General features: G+C 39.5%; 1 protein-coding gene and 1 long non-coding RNA gene across 3 annotated transcripts; both read right to left on the minus strand.

The window, feature by feature from the left end:
• Nucleotides 1-2,528: 2,528 nt before the first annotated feature.
• LOC119730289 lies at nt 2,529-5,175 on the minus strand. The gene is made up of 3 exons (XR_005271352.1): nt 4,636-5,175; nt 4,003-4,103; nt 2,529-3,102 (listed from the first exon to the last, which is right to left on the minus strand). It is a non-coding gene; the product is annotated as an uncharacterized LOC119730289 (long non-coding RNA).
• A 5,535-nt stretch (nt 5,176-10,710) lies between these two features.
• LOC119730424 (peroxisomal targeting signal 2 receptor-like) lies at nt 10,711-21,702 on the minus strand. Of its 2 annotated transcripts, none has more exons than XM_038203308.1 (11): nt 21,621-21,702; nt 19,934-20,067; nt 19,536-19,593; nt 18,063-18,177; nt 17,561-17,596; nt 17,219-17,296; nt 15,016-15,124; nt 14,489-14,598; nt 14,262-14,375; nt 13,235-13,390; nt 10,711-13,134 (listed from the first exon to the last, which is right to left on the minus strand). In XM_038203308.1, exons 2-11 carry the CDS (start codon nt 20,049-20,051, stop codon nt 13,051-13,053), a joined length of 978 nt encoding a protein of 325 aa, XP_038059236.1. In that variant the 5' UTR covers nt 20,052-20,067; nt 21,621-21,702; the 3' UTR covers nt 10,711-13,050. The 2 variants fall into 2 exon arrangements, with proteins under 2 accessions (XP_038059236.1, XP_038059237.1); XM_038203309.1 differs by having other exon boundaries at nt 19,934-20,091.
• Nucleotides 21,703-21,775: the final 73 nt, after the last annotated feature.

Consider the following 21,775-nt stretch of genomic DNA (forward strand, 5'->3'; position numbering starts at 1 on the left):
AGTGTTCCTGGTCTGGCTTTCCGTTGAGGCAAGAGGCAATACGATATTCAAAACGCTTGATCCATTTGGGTCACAATTTGCATTGGTTTGGCCCGTTGCCACCATCAAACTTCCCTGGCAGTGGATGCTGAGTCATGAGTTTAGTATAGCCATGCTGTGGGTTTGTATTTTAACCCGCTGCCACCATGTAATATTGGGTAATATCAACAAAGATTGTGGAGAGATGATGCATTCATGTGCAAGTCCTCTATTCAAGATGGCTGCCTCCATGTCATGTTTACATGTGCTCACAACAGTGGTCAATAGAGGGCGCTATAACAGATATATGATCAAGGCAACAATCACTGTAAAAAGAATTTCGCCTACCCTGCAAAACATGTGCAATAGGCACTCCGGATCTTGCCAGTTTTTTTCTCAATGGCAACCCACGTTTTGTGGGGAGTGTCCCTCACTCTCTGTGATGGCACACAGTCGGCCTTCAAGACGCAAATATTGTCCTCTGGCGACAGTTCATGGAAAAAAGGTTCTTTAAGCCAGTCACTCTGAAAGTAACTAAAGGCTTTCCCCTCCTTGTAATCCGACAGAAGTCTGTCCCTGAGAGTTTTTGGTAGTTTACTGGGCTGACAGACTGCCGGGGCATTTGTGAGTAGCCATTCGGCGATCTCAAAGTAGGTCACGGGCGGCCATTGCCAAATGCCGTCTTTTTCTCCCACCCAGCCTTCCTTGAGTTCCGTAAGGGGGTCAGGAATCTTTCTGCCGTCAAAATATAGAAGATCCAAATAGTTCTGGTTCAAAGTAATTTCTTTGATGAGTTCGTCGTCCTTCAGTGGCACGTTGAGTTGCGAGGCGGCGAAAACTAGCGCTTGCAGTTCCTTCTTTCTTCCCGAAGTTTTCAGCCCCCTTAATATCAAATAACTCCTTAAAGCCTTACAATTCCACAATTCAATAGCATCTAGTGTCAAGGTGGAAGAACTGGACGATGACATTCATTTGTTTGAAGAGCACAGTACAGAAAATCATTCAAAATATCGCGACTTTTACAACGAGAATATGACAAATTTGTGAAGGCTACACGAGAGCAACGTGTAAGCACACGCGTCGTCAATGGCAGCCACTATTGTTTATCTCCCGTGACCTATGACACGCTCCCATAATGCTTTGCGTGCGCGAGATTCCGAAGTGGCTTATTCCTACAAGTCTGGGTTCTCCGGCTCCTCCAGTAAATGTTGAGTGGTAATCAGAACCTCATCCTTTCATTAGCTCATGCGGTTTGCCTTGTAGGCAGGTACAAATGAATGCAATTGAATCATGGTTACTGTATCTTGCATCAACCGTGTGCTTGAAGTCTGCTCAGAAGGTAAAGTATTCTCTTGCATCGCCCGAGAACTTTGGCATTTTTGGTTTCTCCATCTTGAAACTGAAGGATAAATACTGATTGGCACTGGTGAGCTGTGTCTCAGGATCAGTAGGCCGTGTCTCAGAAGAGGATACCCTACTAGAAAAATCAGTCATCATTTGGTCATCAAATCAGTCATCATGCAAAAGAGGCATCAAAGGCATCAAAAGGGCAGCAATTGGAACCCCCAAAATAAAGAAACAAATAGGGATTTAGTCATCAACAGTCATCAACTTGATGTCAGAATGATGCCTATTTGATGACTCTTTGACTATTAGTATGCAAAAGGCATCAAAGAGTCATCAGAATCAGGCATTAAAGAGTCATCAGTAATATGATCAGGCATCACAGAGTCATCAGAGTCATCAAAGAGTCATCAAAGAGTCATCAGAATCAGGCATCTAAGAGTCATCGAAGAGTCATCAGAATCAGGCATCAAAGAGTCATCAAAGAGTCATCAGAATCAGGCATCAAACAGTCATCAGAGTCATCAGATCAGGCATCAAACAGTCATCAAAGGGTCATCAGAATCAGGCATCAAAGAGTCATCAAAGAGTCATCAGAATCAGGCATCAAACAGTCATCAGAGTCATCAGATCAGGCATCAAACAGTTATCAAAGGGTCATCAGAATCAGGCATCAAAGAGTCATCAAAGAGTCATCAGAATCAGGCATCAAAGAGTCATCAAAGAGTCATCAGAATCAGGCATCAAACAGTCATCAGAGTCATCAGATCAGGCATCAAACAGTCATCAAAGGGTCATCAGAATCAGGCATCAAAGAGTCATCAAAGAGTCATCAGAATCAGGCATCAAAGAGTCATCAGTAATATGATCAGGCATCAAAGAGTCATCAGTAATATGATCAGGCATCAAAGAGTCATCAGAGTCATCAAAGAGTCATCAGAATCAGTCATCAAAGAGTCATCAGAGTCATCAGATCAGGCATCAAACAGTCATCAAAGGGTCATCAGAATCAGTCGTGATCATGGCATCAAAGAGTCATCCAAGAGTCATCAAAGAGTCATCAAATTAACCTCAAATTATTTACAGCAACTATACCAGTAATTAAAAAGAATCCAAAAAGGCACCAAAAAAGCATTAAAGGAAAAGAATTATGCAATCTACAGGCATTAAATTGAAATTCAGAAGTTCAGCCATTGCTGCTTCCTTTATTATATTCTTTGTTGCATCAATGGGTTATGTTTTTGTTACACTTGTGCATTAAATCTGCATCACTTAAATGACAAATTGAGATTTTCTATTAAAATTAAAAAAATTAAAACGAAAAAAAATGAACACGGATAAAAGGAAAAACTATGGTATACAAAATGACAATTTTTAAAGGCAATGTAGGTTTTAAAATGGCTGGAAGTCAAGGATAAGTAATTGGAGGACCCTTCAAATTGACCTTAACAAGATGTAGTGGATGTTTATTATACTAGGGATTTACTCCTACTAGCTAGAGATTTAATGCAACAAGTGTTTTTAATTGATAAGGTTGACTGTTCTCCAGGTAAGATTAATAAAAGAACAAATATATTTCCTATTTTTTGGGGGTGGGGGGTATACTCTTTGCAAATTCTACTCAGCTGAGGAATTTCCATTGGATGCCCATCTGGCGTTTCAGCAAGCACTATTGATAACCCTTGTAACATCCGCCTCCTGGGGAAATTTTGCTGTCAATGACTAGTCGATAGATGAAACCTGGACGAGGAATGAAAAGAAACGAAAGAGTTTCTGAGCAAGTTTTTTTAACATGGGAACCCTTTCAAATATGTTAGAATCTGCACCCGAGTTTTATATTTTAAAGGGCATGTACATCATTGGCTTTTGCTGTAATTTTCACAAATGAACTATTTGAGGGGTTAGTATAATAAATCAAATATTGTTACACTAACATGTTTGAAGTTTTACGTTTGAAAATGCTGGAAAAACCAAGAAAAACACAAATGGTGGAGTAGTCTGGTTCCCTGACTCCACTAAAGATAAGATGGATCAATGTATTGATGCCGGAAAATTTTAAGGTAAGGAACCAGTCTAGCTGGCCTGCACCCATTAATGAACATGTAACTAATAGCAAACAAAATTTGGACTGAAAAAAAATGGTACATTTGCAGCAGTAGTTGAAAATAGTTAGGTTTTCCAACGGTGGTCGGCCGACCACCGTTGGAAATGTATACAAAAATACCATTTTCTTGAAAATGACTTCACACCAGGTGCCATAATTTTACAGGATGCTTTAGACTGTCATTTACCAACATCCTAGTAAGGTATTTTGTAAAAACTTAGTAGTTTTATTTTTCGATGTTTGCAAATGTTGTATTTTCCCTTTAAGGCATTATTGTCCCGTGTGTCCCAGAAGTAGTTGTTGTATGTACATGTATGGGGTGCAGCTGTGAGCAACAGTTTTCAGACGTACAATGTATGTACTTTCCAGTACGCATTCATGACAGTACACGTGAAGTGTTATTTTTTTTATCAGAAATGCCAAGACAAATAATTGCTCAGGTGGAAACATCTTTGTAACAAAAAACGACGAGGTGATGACCCTGTTGAGAAAGGGATGCAAGTGCATTCCAGTTATCAAACAGACACCATACTTACTCTTAACAGGTAAAATAACCATCTCTGGCAGGGCTACATGGCTGTCGTCTGTCCCCTTCTGCCCCCTGCAGCATGACGTTGACAAGCTATCCAAATCTGAGCTTTGTTGAGAGAAAAAAAGAAAGAGCTTATTTTAATACTGGATACATGTCTGAATGAACATGATGAACTGTAGGCCTACACTTCTAATAACATGTTACAAACTTGCAGTCATCAGTATAAACAATTATTTTCTTGGTTCTTGGTTCTTGGTTGGTTCTTCTCCTAAATACTCCATGTGGGTGTTTATACAGCTGATTCACAAATTCAATCCTGTTTGGCTCCATGCTTTAAGCACTGTCAGAACGGTTTGTTATTATTATTATTATTATTATTATTCATGCCATATAAAAATACATATCACAATCAAGATGGGCATTGGGAAAACAAAAGCAATAAAAATCACTATGGTCACTGAAACTAAAAATTAAAATTTAACATTGCACATTATATAAAACTTACATGTACCGGTAAGTACATACCCCCCATGCCCCCGGTACATGTACAGTCATATTCTGTTTTGTTATATCACTAACAATAATAATGGGGCAATCTTCAAAGAATAAAAGCCAAATTGTATCATTGTAGACTTACCACATACAAATAGCTTGTCCAGCGTGTTGACACGCACGACACCGTCAGACGGTAGCCTTCAGTTGTGAGTGCACCGTGTCCACTTCAAAGACTCAACCAGCCAAACATCCAGTTTCTTACAGGTCATGTACAGGTTGAGTGGGTACATCATTAGTAAATTATGTCCAAAGGCATGCATTTATCTATGATTTTTATCCAGTTTTATACAATTTCTGCCCTCTTGCAATGTGTGGGCATGGTGTGGGCCTACTGGCTAGCTGCACAGGCATTCAACTGACTGTAGCAGTTTTCAAATTTCCCACACTAACTGTTTATCTCTGGTATGCAAGGTCACTGTGTCATGTGACTTGAGGCCCATGCTGCAGTGCAGGGCCAGCCTTGAGGCTAAGTAAGATGATACTCTTGATGATGTAACACATGTGTACATGTGGACTTTGGTCTGTATCATACACTTCCTGTTTGGCTTTGTAGTAAACTTTTCTCAATGGACAATTCAGCTAACTCCACTATGAAGAAATCTTAGTAATCTTCAGCTCAGGATGTACCGGTATCTATGAAATGAAATTAGACTCAAAAAGCTGTGTTCATGTACAGCTTTTATGTAATTAGTAAGCCATAAAAGTCACTAGGCTAAATTTACTTTATTAAAAAAGTTTTGTCTTGCCTATTTCAAAGTGTTAATATGTTTGCCACAAGATTTCTTTCTCAAAGTGTTTCTTACTTATAAGAATTCATATAAGATTCTTCACTTTTATGCCTCAAATGTTATTAAAGATCTTTTAAGTTAGAAATTATGTAGGGCACTGTAAAACTTTCTTTAATTAAGAGTTTTAATTTGGTGTACATACTTTTGGTGTCTTTTCTGCTGAGACACCTGTCCTGAAAATTCTTTAAGAGTGTGTGCATGTACACAATGTGTACTACATGTACATTGTGCATGTACATGTATACATGTACATGTTTACCACATGAAATGTACCGGTACATACTGGTACATATGCAACCAAGTTTAGTGCAAAGTACATGTACTTTCTTAAAAAAAGTCCATTGATGACTCTTTGATGTCTCTTTGATGACTGAAACTTAGTTTTTGGAGGACTTGATGACTGAAACTTAGTTTTTGGAGGATGTGATGCCTCTTTCTTAGAAAATTTCTCAACAGTCATCCAATGTGATGACTGTGATGTCAGTTTTTGATGACCATTGATGCCCCGTGATGACTGTTTGATGCCTGAATGATGACTAGTGATGCCTTATGATGACTAGTGATGCCTTATGATGACTGTTTGATGCCTGTTGATGACCTTTTGATGCCCGTTGATGACTTTTTTGCCTACTGATGACCAAATGATGACCAAATGATGACCAATTCTACTGATGATGACCGATTGATGACTGATTTTTCTAGTAGGGTAGGTCATCCGTCTCTGTGCTGAAAACAGTTGTCAACGTTTCTGCATTCTCGGTCGTTTCAGCTGCTGTATTGGGGTCAGGGGTACTGGAACTACTGTCAAACTAGGGAGTTCGTTTGCCATCATGTAGTCAGTTGCTTCATATTTCATGTTGATCAAGCTTTCCTGGCAATCTGCTAGCAAGCCTTCTTTGTTAACAAATTCTGCATCCTCTTTAATGTACCGAGTGTACTCCTCATGGTTCTAGATCATCCATTTTATGCAGGGAGTTGTCTACCTCATCTCTGGTACGGTTCCTCTCCATGAGGATGTGCAGGGCCTTACCAAGGCTTGTCAATGCTGACTTGGCATTTCTCTGATTCTTCTTTGCCTCCTTCGCTTCCTGCACAATGTCTGTCATTGTGCATACAACTCCCTCAGATCCCATGGTTAGCTTAGAACAGAAATTGAAAAGTTGTGGACCATCATCAGGAAGTGTAAGCAAAAACTCAGTCACAGAAGAACCAGGGGTATGATTTGGGGAAAATGAAAAATCCATGAAATATTCGTCGGAGAGTTTTGCAAGTCGCGTTGGCCAAAGCTTCCCTACAGTTTGCGGTGTATTTATTTGATTATAGGAGGAGCTTCGGGTACTACATGTAAGCCACCAATAGAGCTGTTCTTACTTTGGGGGATATAATTATAACATTTACTGCAACAAAACCCTTATCCTCATTCACTGAAATTGCAATTATACATGTAAGCTATAATTGGTGACAATCAAAGACCTAGAAATGTATGCACACACAGTTATTAGTCATCCACAAAGTTTCATCACAATTTATTAAAACTGAAAATTGTCTCACACAGATGAGTACTGCATTACTTGTGACATCAGGGCACATAGTTTTCTTGTTGACTACAGCCAAAGGGACAAACAAGTATACTACCTCCTAATGATGCCTCTTCTTTTTCTTTTGGAGCCTTTTCACATGCTGAACCCTTGATCTCTTTGCCAGCTCGGCTGCCAACAGCATATGGAAGCAAGTCAACACTGCTGACATCATCTTGCCAATAACTGGATATGTTGGGAACACATTTTCTGTGTACCAATCATCTATGCGTTAAGATTCAAAATGCTTCTAAAGCGTACCACACCATGTACACTTGCAGTACCCAGGTTTGTCGATTTTCACGAGAAAATATCGATTTCCCCTTGGTTAATTCTCTGTCCACCTCGGTTTTCAGCCATGAAAATTTCCAGGAATTCTTTAATCCTTTGTCTGCATTTAGACCCCTCCCCTATCTACTACCTTGTATGACATTTTTGATGGAAGTCGACAACATCAGACCACGAGAACGAAACTAAACACAATGGCAAATGAACACACACTTAAGTTGTACATACATACTGTGGATGCATGTAGCCTGTTTGTTAGTGGTGTCTTGGTCATGTTCACCTTAGATTCTCTCAACACAAGCAGACGAGTGAGGCAGTGCAAGAAGGCTACACATGAAGTTGCTGAGAAGTCCAAACCTTATTGCTCCGTTGCCGTCAATGACAGTCTGAAGTTGATCCCAAAATTCTATAGGGGAATCACTCATTCGAGCAGTGGCATCGTTACCATACAGAAGCCCCTCCACTGATCTTCAAGTTCATCAAGTTCATCCTCAGGTACCAAATGTGGAAAGTGCACAGCTAATTTGCTGATGCAAGTCAGTGACCCGGTTGGTAGACAATGCCTCTAGAGGGCCAAGACATGATAGCATGCCCAACACAGAGTCACCTGGAAAGGGAAACCTCTTCTTCATCTGGCAACACAATTCAATGAGAAATGTCTGGCAGTCTTGCTTGAAACGACGTTCTTGCTCACCAAGGGGTTGCTTCATGAGCATCGCTTGACATCTCCCACCAACATGCAAGAGATGAATCGGCAGATGATTAGAAGTATTTGCAGGATCAATCTCACTGAGGTGCTTTTGCTTGATCACTTCATCCCTGATGAACATACTCAGAATACTTCTGACAATGACAACACGTGTACACACCCAGTCACACACACACACACACACAGTGAATGTACGTACAGTGCTGGAATTTACTACCTTACGGAGACATGCACACAATAGGGAACAAAAGAATGTATACGTCTCCACAAGAACATTTCTATAGATGCATACGTCTCCACAAGAATTTCACGAAATAGATATGTGGATTTTACTCAAAAACTAGGAATTTCTTCGCCCTTCAGTCAAGCTCACTGCAACACATATTTTTTTCTGTCCCTGTAACATCTGACATCTAGGATTTAATAAATTTGATGATTTTACAATTCAGTGATTTTGTAATTCTGATGCACTCATTAATGCATAATTCGTCCTCCAAGAGTGATTATGAATAGCTAATCAAACAGATTTGTTTATGAATAACTAATCAAACAGATTTGTTTGAAGTCATTCTTAATGATGGTTGAGTGGCATTTCAAAGTACAAGGTACATGAAACAGGGACAGGAAAACTGAGGCATGAAAACACAGAATCACGAAAAGCCTGAAAAATATTACATATGGGCATTTATGCTCCGAGGATACTGTGAGCACGTAGCGTGAAGCCCTTACATCGTGGGGTCCGGGGCCCGATTAAGGGCCCCGAAAATTTTAGATTCTAGATGCTCAAAGATGCAATCTGAGGCGATACCTGAGCAGTTACCCTTCAATTTTTTTAGCAATTAATTTTGCAGGAAGGCACCACCTGCTGTGTTATTTTGCACTTGTTTTCTTACCTTACTTAGCTCTGTTTGTCTTCTGATGGCAAGAGTTCTTGCCAATTTCTTCTGTTTGTTGACATGCTTCCCCCTTGCAATCTTCTCTTTTTCTTTTTGAAGTTCAATTTCTTTATGTTTGCTGATGATGGGATCATTGCTGACGAAGCGTTTTACGTTGGGCATCAGCTTCAGCCTTGTCTTCTGCAAGCTTAAATGCTTATAAGCTTTGGCAGCACCCCTCATCCTCCTGACCACATTTCCCTTGACTGGATCATGCTTTGATATCCTCCCGCTTGAAGTTCCAGACAGCTGTTTTCTTGGAACTTTGTAAAGAGAACTTCACTGTCTGTATCGCTGACAAAGTTGCTGTATTCATGCGGCATGAGCAGTCATCAATAATATCGCCCATCAAATTAAAGGATGACTCAACATGAGGCCCGTGGAAGATACTGAGAGCAAACATGACAACTTTTAGCAGGACACTGTATCATCCAGTTTGACCAACAACCTTTATCCACCAATCATCCCTTCTGTTTGTGGCATGATCTGATCAACTTTGAATATTTGCACTTCACTCTCATACATGTTGTCTTTCTCCTCCGTTAGCTTGCATGGTAGAAGTTGTGGGAGCTTCTTCAGTTCACTGCAGCATGCTGCATGCCCTCTTGAGATCTTGAGATCTACGCAAGAGCTCACAAGAGGGGTTGCTCAGTAGCATCTTCCTTTGGAGATAAACTCCACATCTTATGTAAGCATCTTGCAATTGTGCTTCATTCAGAAACTGTTCAACAGTAGGATCTTTTGGCGGTGCTGATTTCATTATTCCTCTTTGTGGCGGCACCAAGAAACATCTGTTCTTGCTGAAGGCATTGCTTTGTCGGGTTGTCATTTCACCTATTTTCATAGGAGTTCTGGTCTAATGTAGCAAGACAATAACTCCCGGAGTGTGGACTTTTGTTCATCATGGAGCTTGTGCACCATTGGTGTAGATGTTTGGAAGAGGCAGACATACTTCTTCAAAAATACAAGCGCTGCAGTTTAGAAGTTCATGATGAGTATATGTCTTCTTATCCTTATAGATGAACAGGTCAACCAGTGAGTTGTACATTGTGATAGCATCAACCTTGATCACTTCAAAGGACTTCAGAGGTTCAACAACTTTTTCTTGCACAGGATGGACATACATGTAGCTCACCAGTACAGCAACAACACACTTGTGGTTTACACTTGTACTCTCATCCATGTTTAGCAAAAATGGCACACTGCGTATGTTTTCTAGAGTCTCCTCGTGCATTGATATTTTGTTTCCCAAAAGAGAAAAGGAAGATGCACAATTTTAGTTTTCAAAATTCATGTTTCCACTTCTTCCCAATGAAAGTACTTAACTTTATTTGTTGACAGCACATCATGTCAATTTACATGCTTTTCTTTATATATTCCCTACAGTGCGTGTTAAAACGTAAATGTAATTTGCGATAATTTTTTCTTAAAACTGATATATTCATCTCCGATTTTATTAAGATGAAGACATTTCATTGTGCAATTTTCATGATGTAATTTTAGATTTGTTTTTCTTACATTTTTGAAAGGAAAACTGTATTTTTTATATTAAACTCATATATATTATGAATTGCACTCTATGATTTAATAAAAATGAATATACGTTGCACCTAATACATTAACATTATTGACTCCATTCTCACATACCTCCTTATTATAAACAGTGAAACCGTGAAAAAGAGACAAATACTCTTGAAAATGGGCTTGAATGCCGTATACACATACATGTACTCTGTGGGAAGTAACGCATACTAAAAGTGTGAGCATGCCATCTGTGCACACAATGTGTTCATGCAGCAGGGAGTTCCAAATTGCAGATGACAAATGTCAAAACGTCACAAAAATTGCACATTGTGCTGATATGATTTTTATGCTTTGCTCAACTTTTATTAAATCATGATTTGCACTTTGGGAAAACTTGATAAACCTCTTTAAATTTAAAACAATCACTTTTATAAAAACAAATATTAAGTGCATGACACATCACATAATAAAGTGGCAAATCGGCAAAAATTAAATTTTGACAAGAATAATACCTGTTATGATGGGGTTGCACATAGACGGGTAAGTACTTTTTTTTTAATAATAAAATAATAAAATTAAAGCCAATTAAAATATTCCTAAAATTTAATGCCCATACAAACTGTTTAATAAAGAAATGCTTGGAACATTTTTGTATGATTGAATTTACCTAGTGCAGTGCCCATTCAAAACGTGGCTGTTTGGAAGGGGCAAATTGCTTGGCCTCCAGTAGACCCGCAAACGTGGCAATATAGAGTGCAGTGCCCGTAGAAAATGTGCAGCAATGTGTGGCGCAGTCTGTATCCACATTTGTATGGTGTAGGCCTCCGAAAATGCTTCTTTATTGCAGCTTTTTTGAGAACCACTCTTCCAAACAACCTCAAACTTGACACTGCACATTCTTGGGTCCTGAGCAATACATAGCTGATTGTCAACTTCATACAGTGCCCGGTTCTTAAGATAATCAAAATAGAGACACACAACGATTCCTTGAATTAGAGTAAGATAAGATGAACTCTCTAAAAGTCAATATAAATTAAGGACGGCATATTTACATAATTTGAAGGAAATAAGCAAGTTATCATGCATGTACGCACGTAAGCATTTTAAATAACTGTATATTAATTATGTAACAGTGTTTGTAGCTCCATTTGTTCTGTGGGCAATCCCTCTCAGGAATGATATCCCAACTCCTTGGCAAAATTTCAAAATTTAGTCCACTGTTCCAGAACACAATAAATTCATGATAGAAAATGTACTTGTATTAGCTTATTGTACTCTTCCCTGTCTATGAACATGATTTGAGACTCTGCCTGTGGTGGTATATGGTACTGATATCCACCTACACTTTGTAATATGAAAGGAATTAAAACTAGTCCCAACATTGACAAACCAATCTCTTGACTCTGACTATAAAGCTCAACATTGTGATGAGTGATTCTCACAACCTCCAATTCAATACGGCAATAAAGGAACGTCTGAAAATTCAGAGCATTCCCATTACATTCCTTTACAAACACTCTGCGTTCCCATTGAGAACGTGCTGTGTTCCCAGCATGTTCCCAACAGGAACGAGCCGTTCCAGAGCAAGCATGCACGCGCATAGACCAACGTTCCCACGCGGGATCGCCTGGCGTTCCCGGGCTGTTCCCAGTGGGTACAACCATGTTCCCAATTGGAACAGGGAATGTTCCCCAGTGGAACGTTCCAAGCATTTCCACTTTTGAGACATTTCTTTACTGTCTGTCCTTGGAGATGTTGATATGGTGAAACTCTACACCAATCACAATAGACTCTTTGGGTGTCAGCCATCTAATAGGGTTTTTTTTTGTTTTTCTTTTGTTTTTTATTAACTGCAAAACAATTGCACTTTAAGTATACAGTATTTGCTTCCGCATGTCCCTACTTGACCAAATTTACACTCTGATAACTTTACTTGGCCAGCAGTGAAGGTTTCTACCCTTGCTGAAGTTGAGGAGCAGACTTTTAATTGAGTCAATCACAAGTCCTCCAGTCTCAAGTCAAGTCACAGGCTATAGTCTAGGGGCTGAACGTTACCGCCACCGCAATAACCCCCCGCCGCGAGAGGGCGTTATCACGACCAACCAATATCATCCACGAACCGTCAGTAACAATGTCTAGGCCAATTCGTACTGGTTGTGTAATGCGCGCACCTGTTTGGCCTAATATATGCAGCGCACATTCAAACAAATTCATAGTTGTTCCAAAGCAAACTCTCAAATTTCTTCCAGTAATATAAAAGATGCAGAAAGACATTTGTGCAACTTCACTGGTCAGCTCTTTTAGTATGTGGGACTGAAAATGGACCGTTATTGCCTACAGAAGTCATGCATGCGCACTAGTTTCCCCCAGAGATTTTAGGAATTGGCCTAGACGTTGTTACTGACGGTTCGTGGGTGATATTGGTTGGTCGTGATAACGCCCTCTCGCGGCGGCGGGTTATCGCTGCGGCGGGATATCGTGTATCAAACCATAACAACGTCTAGCCCCTAGACTAGTCACATGCTTTCAAATGAACTTGACAAAAGCATTCATTTGTCGGTGTTAATACCCTGTTTCTTGTGACGAACTGACTTGTGAAATGACTTGTGATTGACTGTGATGGACTAGATTGCAACTTCAATGAACACATTGATGAATTAGTTTCCTCCATGCTAATTAAGGAGGTGCAGGTGTAGGGTTTTCTAGCAGTGATTTGGGAGTGAATACAACAGTCCTGTCATCCCAGCCACAGTCAGCCAGCTGAAAAGAAAAGATGCAAAAAAATAATGAATGGAAATGACAGATCCTGAGCCAACCCCTCCTCTACCCAACGCTAACAACAAAGTCATCGGAGCTTTACCTGTCCAGGGATGTGTAAGTTGAAGTCCAATCCACACACAAACTCTGTATGATGCTCAATAGTCTCCAAGGGTGTGGTCTGTTGAGCAAAGTCCCATGTCCTGACGGTGAAGTCATAGGAGCAAGAAGCAAGTACTGTCTTCTTGTGTGGTGAACACTGTCAAGACAGTCACCGAAAAATATGAATATGAGTAAAGAGGTAAACCGAATGGATGATTTCTAAATTACTGTACTGCTTCGATACAAATGTCGCCTAGGCAACACTACACGTTATTAAACTACACTATTAGTTATCCCGCGAGTACGAGTGGAACACAGAATAATGTAGTGCGTCTGATGTCGGCCGAGTGGTATGTGGGACACAGACGCACAACATTTCCCTGTGTTCCACGAGTGCGAGTGCAATAACGAATTTATCTTCAAGCAAACTTGGAACTGGCATGCTTTACATGAGCTTTAACGGTGTAGCGCATGCAGCTGGAATGTCGCTCGCATCCTGGAATAGCGCAATACGCATGGTGCGATATGGACCATTGTTGCCATGGATCGACCAATCAGGGTCGAGGATACAAGTTTGCTTGAAGATGAAAGTTATTGTTATTATTAAAAAATTTCATAAACTAACATTTATCATGTTAAGACCAGTTCATACTCTGCACAAAAGTGAAGATGAATTTGTGATGTCACACCAAGATTTCATGCTGCAAATTTGCAAAGTTGAACACATCTCAAATCTGGGAGAATTTGCTGCAAAATATGCATGTATTATGACATCACATTCGCTTGAACAGAAAATTATGCTGTGCTTGACCAAATAATGACTGTATATGGAGTATAGACCAATCCAAGTAGCCATCCTACACCCACAGAGGCCTCCTTCAATGGTGAAAGCATTGTGCCAGCAATTGTTCACATAATCCGTTGTGGGGTAGTTGCTTTCGCTATTGATGGAGGTCTCCATGCATTAAATATAGTGATAGCATGCACGGATTGGTATACAGAGTCAATGAGATCAGATCACATGGTACCTTTATTCTCCTGATTGCATGGCTGTGCCCTCCAAGCTGAAATACTGGTGCTTTGGGGTTTCTCAGATCAAATCCTCGTATCTTACCATCCACTGACCCAGCTAGTAGTAAGTTCTGCAAGCAAATCAAATAAAAGTTACATTTTCATGATTTCTTTTTTTAATGCTGAAAGTACAAATTGAAATATGTAATTTACCTACAACAATCTGCATAATTGAAGGTTTTACCTTATCATACTTGCACCAATCACATGTGATAATCTCACAGTTTGTAGCAGGGATGACCATCCGAGCTGCTTGAGGGCTTTTCATATCCCATAAACGTAAGGTGTGGTCTCCTTCAACAAACACACAAATAAACACTGTTAATATGATATGCCAATGAGATTTAAACGAATTGTACATACAGAGGTTACTTTCATCAAACACGTGACTGATTTCGAGTACAAGACCCAAACCCTAACCTAATATTGAAAAAATAATTTTGAATTCTCAAGGATATTATAGGGCTCGCTCAATGATGGCCATCTCTTTAGAAGAACTGCAGCTGCGTATTTTATGCAATGAAGCACGCATTGCGCAGTGTTGAAAATGTTCAGAACACACGCTTGTTGCTCGAAATGTGTTCAAAATATGATGCAGCAGATGCGCATTATGCAAGTTGACTCTCAAAATGCAGATGCACGTGGATGGTCTGTAGGAAATGACATCATTTGAACGAGACCTTTTCAATTTTTGTTTCAGGAAAAACTGACCTGATGCTGTTGCAAAGCATCCTGGGACATGCGGAGACCACATAGCACTATAGACAATGTGTTGATGACCAGCAAACGTTGCCAGAGATTGGTGGTGATTGGGATCCCACTATTGAGAAAAATCACACAGACAAATGTCAAAAACAAGTCACAGGGCGATTTTTCAATTTATAAGGACTGCAAAACTTATAAGGACTGCAAACCTTTATTTTATCATTTCTGCAATTATTCTAAATGTTATTCATCAAATAATTGATGATCTTAAAGGGACACTGCATCCTGGAAAGCACCCAATTTGGCCACAAAACATGTTTTTCACAAAATGATATTAGTTGGAAAGAGCACTTAAAAGTAGAAATATAAATGTCCACACAACCATCCTTTAAAATTTTGCCATTTTGTGTTGTTTTTGCAAGAGTAAATTTCGGGGTCGAAATTTTGACTCTCAAAAAACAAGCTGTATGGGTGCTAGTCATGAATTTTGTCTCACGTGTACCGCCAGTGCATCACATGTTGCAGGTGTGCGAGAATCAACAATTGTGTATTGGTGCTGTGTGTACACACACACGACGTGTACCATACACTGAATCGTGTGACATCATGGACGCAGAAGCTGGGGGCAACATCGCAGAAGGAGACTTCTTACAGCTGGAAATATGTTTGCTATGCTGCAAAATGTCTACCGTACCACGCCAGAAGTAAGAATCCAGGTTTTTCATGTCCTTTATCAGGAACAATGCAACATTATGTAAGGAGCGTCTCAAAAGTTGGAACGGTCGGAACATTCCGCTGGGCACACTGGCAGTTCCACTGGAACGGTGGAACGGTCCAACGGAACGCGGGCGTTCCGCTGGGCACAGCTGCCGTTCCGTTGGACCGTTCCGTCGGACCGTTCCATACTTTTCCTGGCATATGTGCCCGGCGGAATATTCCATCGGAATGGTCCGCCAGATACTCGCCAAAGTGCGGATATGACGGTTTCCAACCAAGCGAGCTGGTACTCGTCAAGTACATGTACATTGGTTATTGTGCATCTTTGTGTGGGTGTGCGTGTGTACGTGTTTGTTTACATGGTATACCTACGTACATGTACGACATGCTACGTATACAGCTGGGACGTGCAGTGTGAATGCGTGATCTGATACACCGTACCCTCTGGAGACGTGTGTACAATAGGGAACAAAAGATTGTATACGTTTCCACAGGACAATTTCTATAGATGAATACGTCTCCACAAGATTTTCACGAAATAGATATATGGATTTTTCTCAAAAACTAGGAATTTCCAAGGTGGGTTGATCAGTCGCAAATGGAAGAGTTTTAGAAAAGGGATATTAAGTCCAAAGTTTAGCCAAGGAAATTAATTCTGGTTAAAATAAGAGCATTTTGAAACTTCACTTTCAAACCCGAAAACTTTACTACACGAGAACAAAGAAATGTCTCCACAAGGATACAAATTTCAGTATGAATGTGTGTACATGTACTGTTCACGCGCGCGTACATTCCTTCCCACGAAAAATGACTGAAAAAGGCTCCAGTTGCAGTCGCGCGCGAATCTTGCGGTTACTGAAGATGTGCCACAGAAGCAAATTTTTTCCTGTTTGGGTCTCATGTTTTATTGAATCGAACCCCAGATTACTGTTAACTTTTTTTCACTGAAAATTTATAACATCAGGTCTAACTTATCTATTTCAACAACTTACCTCATCGTCATCACAAACGAAAGAAAATATTTTAAGATGGACGCATGATACCCAATTACGGATATCCTATCTGGACCGTTCGCGTTCCCAGCGGAACGTTCGGACGGGCACATGTGCCAAGCGGAACGGTCCAAGGGAACGCTCGCCGTTCCGACGGGCACACAGACCGTTCCAACGGAACGCTGGAACGGTCCAATGGAACGGTCCAACGGAATGTTCCCCTTCCGACTTTTGAGACGCTCCCTAAGTTTCCTTTCAACCAGACCTTTAAGTACATGTATAATTAATCAATCCCAAACATAAAAAATAAAATAATCCATCATGATTTTAAATAACAAGTTCATTTTCTCAGATAACAGACACTTTGGGGAAAGCAGCTTGCAATTGAGTCTCATCACAAGAAACACTGTGACACCTAACTCAAGTTGCACCATGTCACATGATGCTTTCAACTTTAAGTAAATTCCTGGCAATGATTAAATGAGAGTACATTGACTGACCAGTTTGGCTGTTTTATCCCATGATGCAGTCACTACAAGATTCTGGTCTCTCGTCTGGCTCCATTGTACACTGTAGACCTGAACACAGATAATAACTCAATGGCAATCAATGCATACCACATACATGTATCAGTACAGACAAGTCATGCTTTGCTATCAAGCTCTTTCCATGATCACTAGTATCAGCCAACGTGCACAATACAAATCATATATGTTGATTTCTTAGCAACTTCAGCTAAGCATGTCCTTTGAAAGTTGGCTGTCTCCACAAAAACGTCAAACTTGATCACAAAAATCCAAAACATCAGGGCACATTGAAAGAGATTCAAAAAAATATTGTACCTCTTTGGTGTGTTCCTTGAATGCTTTAACTGGACCCTGGAAATAGAGAAAGATAAAGTTATCTCCTGCCTGTCTGACTGTCCGTGTCATGTTTTAGCCTAATCACTCCTTGAAATGACAGTAATAAAATTGTATATGTAGTAGAACAATGATTGATCACCAACACAAAATCAATCACGATTACTTAAATACTCACACAAAATACTAAGACATTATTAGCAAGGCTTAGGATAAAACCGGTACTATTATTTGGAATAAACTAATATGTTCTTCTTATTTGAGGAAATACATGCTCCATTCGATCAGAAATCTTGCTTCATTGTTTACCCATTGAATGAGTTGTTTAATAGTTCTTACTTATATCCTCCATATTAAAGTGCTGATACTCATACTGCAAGGTCCATACACTTGGACTCTGACACTTGTACTCATGCTCAATGTTGATCCAAAGTGGCAGCTCTCAATGTAAGATTTAACTTGGAATTGCTTGTAGCTTTCTCACCTGAGCTTGTGTAGTATCCCATATCTGCACTGAGCCATCACCGCTGCCACACACTATGATGTTCTTATTACACTCTGACCAAGCTAAATCAAACAGCCCCTCCGTCCATTCATAACTGAGTGAAAATTACAATCATATCTTATTAGCAGCAAACTATGACAAGCATTCAAGCTGCATTCCCCATGCTCTTCAAAAATTTCATTTTTTCTCTTAAAGTTGGTACATACATGTACGTGCTTTCTCCAAATTTCGATTTTCTTTTTAATATAATGTACTGTAACAAATAAATTTGCTTGCTTGTTTTTGCAGGCCTTTATACAGTTAAAAATTGGTTTTAAAAGAAGCGCTTCAGTTCAAAAACTGCGCACACTATTCAGAACGAATTAGGAGCGTCCTACTCTTAATTCAAAAGTTTAAAATTAACCCTAACCCCCTAGGCCCTTGTTGCTTACAACCATCCTCAATCCTCCAAAATCTTCCAAAATTTTGCAACTCCGCCTAAATTTTTCAAAATTGTCAGACAGTCCTGCCTCAAAATGCATTCATCCTCAATCCTCCAAAATCCTCCTCATCCCAAAACTTTGCACTCGTGTTTAAATGAAGGATAACCAACGCCAAATCTTTCAAAATCATCAGACAGTCCTGCCTCAAAATGCATTCATCCTCAATCCTCCTAAATCCTCTTGTGCTTCAATCACCATTCATCCTCAATCCTCCAAAATCCTCATGTGCTTCAATCACCATTCATCCTCAATCCTCCAGAATCCTCATTTGATTCAATCACCATTCATCCTCAATCCTCTAGAATCCTCCAAAACCGCCAGGAGGATTTTGGAGGAGTGAGGTGGGTTAGGGTTAATGAATTGATTACTTGTGGCGGGCCGATTTTTTTGTGCGATGTCTCAATGGAAAGCTCATAACTATTGTAATATTAGAAATTTATCAATTCGATTTGAAAATCTATTTTTAAGGTACATATACACCAACTTTAATAAATTTACAACTTGTATATTTTATTCCTACCAAAAAAAACCCTTCTTTGAAGTCTGGAATCCTCTTGGGAAAAAAAGGGTTTAAGTGAGGGCACAAAAGATCCACTTTGCGAGCAGACTGGCTCCCGGTCCGTACATTACCGATACTGATTGTGGGGCAGGAACCAGCCTACCCCGCGAGAACGGAATTATTGTCGGGTCACAAGTTATTCCAAAATTGTACATTACTAATTCAATAACTAAATATGGGAAAATATTTTGGGTCGATGTCTCATTGAAATGTGATTAACTTTTTTATTGCTACATTGTACAACATAGCAAGTTGGAAAAGGAATCCATTTTGCAGGATGAAACTCGAAATGCAACTTTAAAAGGATACAAGCTATTACAAAGTCACCCTGTGTGACCTATTTTAATGCCCAAAAAACGTACAAAAAAAAACGTGCAAAAAAGTACAAAAACCAGTGTCTGGCATGTATACCTGTTTAAAAGCACTGCTCCTGCTGGCAAGACATCAATGACAAATAAACTGCCTTTACCTGTGCAAAAAGAAATTAAGGAAATGGCAGATGGGTAAAACAAGCTGGTTTCAAAAGTTTGACCATGACAATGGCAATTAACTTCAATACACCTTGCACACTGCTGGTATATCAGACAATGCCCTTTGTTAAATTAGTAATATTAAATACGAACGTTAAATTGGAACGTATCCGAACGATGCCTGACGCTCACATGCGCAGACGATATGGTTTAAAAGCTTTGTGCACATTCAGGATAAATAAGTCATGCGTACTTCGCACGCAAACCGGAACAGTATGATGGTAATTTTTACTGCTGCTTGATTTCTCAACCAAGAATATTAACTTGCTTCCAACTGACCTGCAATACCAAAATGTTGAGATGCAGCAACGGCTAATCTCTGCGGTAGGTATGGTGAGAACTGGACAGCATAGCCCTGACGACCTGGGGAACGGAACGCAACTGGAGGACGAAACATTCTGGCAGCTGGTAATCTACAGAATGTGTGCAGAATTGGACTCGAAATCAAGAAAGGCAATATGCTAATCCAGCTTATTATTAGGAGAATCAGAAAATGAGACTCCCCAAATACATTGCTGTGCAACTCCAAACATGGAGGAAGTCGGGCATTTCAGAAACATTTATGGGGCGAACATAATTTGTATGAAACTTACAGGCCCCTCTTTTGTTTTAGTTGTTAAAGTGCTTTTACTTATTCCAAAATGACTTCTGCTACATTCAGGTATTCTTCTTTGAATTATAATGACCCTATTTTTATAATTTTGAATGGTATCTTTTGGTAGAAAATGCAATTTTTTTTCAGTTGATCAACTTGACATGCGGAAATGCTTTTCATGTGCTTTCAGGTAGTTTTCTCGATGCTTTCCAGTTGTTTTCTGGTATATTTTTTGCTGATTTCCTGTTATTTCCAGTTGATTCCCAGTGTCGTCAGGTGTTTTCCGGTTGATTTCCGGTGTTTTCCTGAGTTTTCCAGTTGATTTCTGGTATTTTCCAATGTTTTCCGGTAAACAGTAATGCCGTTGCCACTTTTTGGTAGCATTTATTTCCTCTTCATGGTAAATCACCAAAGATATAAAAGAATACAGATTAGAAAATCAACTTTATTTTCACGTTGTGTTGCGTCATCATCATCGTCACGACATGCCAAAAAAATCCCTTAAAAAAAAAATCAAAACCCTGTCCTCTATCGTGGTTATCGGGAAAATAATGTAGTATCCAGACGCCACCTCTTTGGTTGTGCACAAAGTCTACGGAGAGTCAGGTGCATTTTCTAAGTATTTTCAGAAAGAATGTTGCAACCTGACGCCGATTTTTTCTTTATATCATCTCAATGAAGGCCAGTCATTGCAAAAATGATGATAACACATGAATCTAGGACTCAGAAACATTTGAAATTTTGATAGAAACTACACTACAAAAATTCTTGACTCCCAATAGACTTTGTACACTACCGCTGAAGTGGCATCAGGTTGCAACATTCGTTCCATATTTTCTAACAAAATTGAAAATGATTCTCACTCAGTCTCAGTTTCATGTCTTAACATTTTTTTGCATTGACTGACCTTCAGGCTTCATTGAGGTAATATATGATGAAAAAAGTGGCATCAGGATGCAACATTTTTTCCCAGAAAACAACCGCAAAACATCGGAAAACTACCTCAAAACACCAGAAAAGCATTTGGCCAGGATGGTAAATATGTACGACACTCCTCTTGTTTTATACTCCTAATTCCAAGTTGGGCGTGTCAAATAACCTAAAAGTGAACCGGCTTTTGTTCTCTTATAAGCATGAAGGAACATGAATACACAATTAGTACACAATCGACATTTGTATTTTGATTACGTAACACTAACACAATAACAATACAGCCTTACACTACAGCCTTCATTTCAATTCAGGTAAATTTTAAGGTTTTATAGGGAAAACGTACTAGTCTGAAAATGTACAAACGATTTAAGAAAAACATGACATGACTTACAACATTCCTCCTAGTCCTAACTGAAATAATTTGAATTTTTAGCTTACCCGGGGAACTGACAAAAGTCGCGCTCAGGGCGCAGCCATGTTGTAAATGGCTTTAAATGTAAATATTATTTACCGAAGGGAACCGATATTTTTAAAATTTATGATAATTTCATACAATTCTCACATAAAATATTTAATTTGGTACTCCATACATT

This window comes from Patiria miniata, unplaced genomic scaffold (assembly GCF_015706575.1).
Source record: "Patiria miniata isolate m_02_andy unplaced genomic scaffold, ASM1570657v1 HiC_scaffold_22, whole genome shotgun sequence".
NCBI classification, from domain to species: Eukaryota; Metazoa; Echinodermata; class Asteroidea; order Valvatida; family Asterinidae; genus Patiria; species Patiria miniata.

Bases quoted from the DNA above. Each gene is read 5' to 3' on its own strand.
- LOC119730424 (XM_038203308.1), bottom strand. From the start codon at position 20,051: ATGTTTCGTCCTCCAGTTGCGTTCCGTTCCCCAGGTCGTCAGGGCTAT. The intron at 15,125-17,218 runs GTCAGTCAATGT...TTTTCTCAATAG, and splicing joins GGGATAAAACAGCCAAACTG to TGGGATCCCAATCACCACCA. The intron at 14,599-15,015 runs GTCAGTTTTTCC...TGTTTGTTGAAG, and splicing joins ATGCTTTGCAACAGCATCAG to GAGACCACACCTTACGTTTA.